The sequence below is a fragment of the Chaetodon auriga genome, chromosome 13 (assembly GCF_051107435.1).
Source record: "Chaetodon auriga isolate fChaAug3 chromosome 13, fChaAug3.hap1, whole genome shotgun sequence".
NCBI lineage: Eukaryota > Metazoa > Chordata > Actinopteri > Chaetodontiformes > Chaetodontidae > Chaetodon > Chaetodon auriga.
Window position 1 is genome coordinate 4,379,202 of NC_135086.1, and position 3,923 is coordinate 4,383,124.

General features: G+C 41.3%; 1 protein-coding gene across 1 annotated transcript in view; it reads left to right on the top strand.

The window, feature by feature from the left end:
- The first annotated feature begins 2,583 nt into the window (after positions 1 to 2,583).
- The window catches only part of cxcr2 (chemokine (C-X-C motif) receptor 2), a 1,543-nt gene continuing 203 nt past the window's right edge, over positions 2,584 to 3,923 (top strand). The window contains exons 1-2 of the mRNA XM_076747620.1: positions 2,584 to 2,655; positions 3,044 to 3,923. The exon at positions 3,044 to 3,923 is cut by the window's right edge and continues 203 nt beyond it. Of these exons, the coding sequence (XP_076603735.1) occupies positions 2,584 to 2,655; positions 3,044 to 3,923 (952 nt within the window). The remainder of the gene's footprint in view (positions 2,656 to 3,043) is intronic.

Below are 3,923 nucleotides of genomic sequence, written 5' to 3' on the forward strand. Positions count from 1 at the left end.
GCTCTTCCATGAGTAACTGATTGTGTGCTGCTTACCGTCCATGTTAAACGTCTTCAGTGCTTCTGTCTGAAAGCTGCTGTTGGGCCCGACCTTTCCCTCTTTCTTTCCACGTTTTTGTTTCTGCTATTTTTTATCAAATTATCTTATATTTTTTGATAATTAGTTAATTTTCTGTTGCAGTTTGATTTATCCCTTTTGTATTTTCTGAAAGGGGTGCTTCAACAACTCCCTCTTGCACTCCCAATAAGTCGGGGGACTAAAAGAAATCAGCATCAGCAGAGGCCAACGTATCCTGACTTTCAGTTGCCTGTATGAGTCAAGCTCGAGACACAACGGATCCTACATTTCCCATGATGCATTTATCATCAGGCCCTTTATAACTATTTTTTTCCTTTTCTTTTTATCCTTGTATGTCTGAGAGAAGGTCTGCAGTGAACATATAGTATAGATCAAGTCTGCTGCTGCCCCCCACTGGACAAACAGTGAGCAGCACAGCAGCAATTTAGTAAATTAAGGGAAAATGGGGTTATGCAAGAATATAAAAACATATAATTCATAGCTCATGCAAGCACAAGCCAACACAGATGAAACTAAATCAAACATAACAGAGGGATGCTGGCTGAAGTTTTCCATTGTGTGAGTTCAGTTTTGGACTGAAGTGAAAGTGAAGTTTCAAACGCAGACTGAGGCGAGCGTGCGCCTCTCTGGACACGTTTTCACTGACTCCTATCAGCCATGATATCTGAAGCAACACATGTCAAATGCTCATTGTTCTGCTTTTTGAAGACTGTCACAACCCTCAATGAACAGAACTCAGTCAAGGAGGAACATTATGACGAACAAACAAAGGATCTGTGAAAAGGTCTTTACGTATGTGATACCTCAGTGTAATACGTTAGATACAACCCTTCATATCAGCTGATTAAACATGTACGGTTCAAGTGAACATTGTTAAAAAGGATTCAGCCACATAGCATGTGTCAGATGCCATCGTATAAAGGCCATAATAGCTAACTGAGCCTCTAAGAGGATCCATGAGAAAGTCATTGCCAGACAAAAAGTTCTTGCTTGTGGGAAAACCAAATTCAGCATTTATTAATTAACGTTAAACTGTATGTGCAAACACACCAAGCATAACTTAACCTGATGATTTGCTAATCAAATAGGGCATAATTTAAATTCAGATTGTGGCTATTTGGAAACCAAATTGCAATTCTTACAGTAGAGATGAGAAATGACATGATATTAAATGTGGGTAGGTCGTCTGTTATTTTAAAGCAGGGGACCTGATCAGTTCAGCTCAGTGCAGTAAGACTGCCAGACTGCTCATACATCGACTGTCGTGAGGAGCATCATTAGCTTCATGTAGTTGAAATGAATCCATATTAGATTTTTTTTTTACCATCATTATGATCAAAAACAAAGTGAATTTAGAGGCCATATCTAAGAATATCACCATAATAATATACAGTACACAGTACAGTACAGTTAGCTTCGTGTCATACATGCAGTAATACTTCCAGCACCTCTTGTGTGGGTTTATGGTATAAAACCCAGAAGCTCAAAGAAATATCATTTTTATAGCAAATGTTGTTAAAAGTAAAAGCTATATGATTAATGTTGCATTGCAATGCATACGGCTGTACGTAACAGAACATGGATTGAACAATGTCATAAATAGAATATAACAAAATTACAAAAGAGCAGAGGAAAATATACAATGAAAACCATCCAAAATATGGTGACAGACCCCACAGACACAAACCACAAGCACTCACTTACGCATAGCAACTTACCATCAGCCAGAGAAATCGAAATGTTTACAGTCTTTATTATTTTTTTTATCTGAAAGAGCAAGGGTCCAAGGATTGGACTTTGTGGATGCCCAGATAAAATTTCAGTTTTGGGAAGATTAAAGCACCTGTCATTGAAGTAGGAAGAGCTGAGCTTTCAATAATCAACTGCGTTGAAGGCAGCAGTGAAGTAGAACAATGCTACAATAGCTTTTCAATCAGCCTTGATCTTGAGGTCACTGGTTAGTCCGATAAGGGCAGTTTCAGTTCGACGGTTAAATCTGAAACAAGTCCGAGGATCATTATATGCACTGCAGAAATCAAATTTTCCAATTGTTTATGTACAGTGTTTTCTAGTATTTTGCTCATTTGAAACTGCTCTGTAGTCAGCAGTTATAAATGGTTGCAGCTGTGTTGTGCTCCTGCGATTTATTCTATTTTTTCTTTATTTCATAGCTGTGCATCTTTCTAGAGAAAATCATGTGAAGTAACTCACTATCACATTATCAGCTTCACTCTGCAGGTTCGACTAGCAGCAAAGCCACATTCAGCATGTAACTGTGAGATCAAAGACGAAGGTGAAGAAAAAAAAAGACAACCTGAAAGAAGTCTTACAGTATTCATGGAGATTGCTTAAGATAGATAATATTAGTGGTTTTCTATACTTCCGTTGAAATGATGCAAGCTGACACGACACACTCAAAGCATTGTACCACGTCTCCAAACAGAGACAACACTCTTTGCTGAACAGCTCTATTCATGTTAAGCCATGTACCTCAAGAAAGGAGGGATGGAGCTGCAACTTTTCATCATTAGCGTTTTGTGTTTGGTCCTAACCAATCAACAAGAAGGAGGGAAAGAGGTAAACAATGGAATTCCAGTTGTTGTTGTTGTTTTTTTTATATATTATTTTCTAGTTGTGGATAGGACATTGAATTGACTGTGAAGTTTCATTCAAATTTGCACTAAATGTGAGCAAAATAAAAGACCTCTGCTCGTAAGGCTAAGAAATAGTTCAGTGTTATTGTTCATTGTAAGGTAGCAGTCAGTGGCTGGTTAGCTTAGCTTAGCACAAACGCTGGAAACAGGAGGTGGGAACAAGCGTGGTACTGTTCAAAGGTAACCTCTTAAAGCTCACCAATGAACATATGGTGCTTGTTAAATCAGTAGAACACAGTGTGTGGATTTGCATGGAGTTATCTGTGGGACAACTGAGCAAACTCTAACCATTTTGTTTTGTATTTTTTTAGCTGCTGACTACAGAGGGATTTTACTTCGATGAAGCTTACTTCAGTTCCCTTCACAATTCTACGCTCTCTGCGTATGAGGATGACTCCTCTATTCCTTGCGATATAAATGTGCCTGGATTTAACAACTTGGGCCTGATGATCACCTTCATCCTGGTGTTTGTCTTCAGCTTGGTAGGCAACAGTGTCGTGGTCTATGTGGTCTGTTACATGAAGAAAGGCAGAGCCAGCACAGATATCTACTTGATGCACCTGGCGATGGCAGACCTTCTCTTCAGCATTACCCTCCCGTTCTGGGCTGTCGATACTCATTCTGGTTGGATTTTTGGCAACTTCCTGTGCAAAGTGCTGTCAGGCTTTCAGGAGGCATCTGTGTACAGCGGCGTCTTCCTGCTGGCCTGCATCAGCATCGACCGACACTTTGCCATTGTGAGAGCCACACGTGTCCTGTCCTCCAATCGCTTTTTGGTGAGAGTGGTGTGCGGCGTGGTGTGGCTGGTGGCCGCACTGCTGTCCTTACCCGTGGCAATCCAGAAGCAGACCATGCATGCTGCCGGCCTGGATCAGACCATTTGCTATGAAAACCTAACTGGCGAAAGCAGCAACCACTGGCGCGTTAGCATTCGCGTTCTGCGTCACACGATGGGCTTTTTCCTGCCACTGGTGGTGATGACCGTGTGCTACGGCTGGACTTTGGCGACGCTGGTTCACACCCGTAATCAACAAAAGCAGAAGGCCATACGCGTCATCATGGCAGTGGTGTTAGCGTTTGTTCTGTGCTGGCTGCCTTATAACATAACTGTACTGATTGACACACTCATGCGAGGCGGATCACTCGAAATGCGGACATGTGACACTCTGTACAGGGTGGAAGCGACGCTAC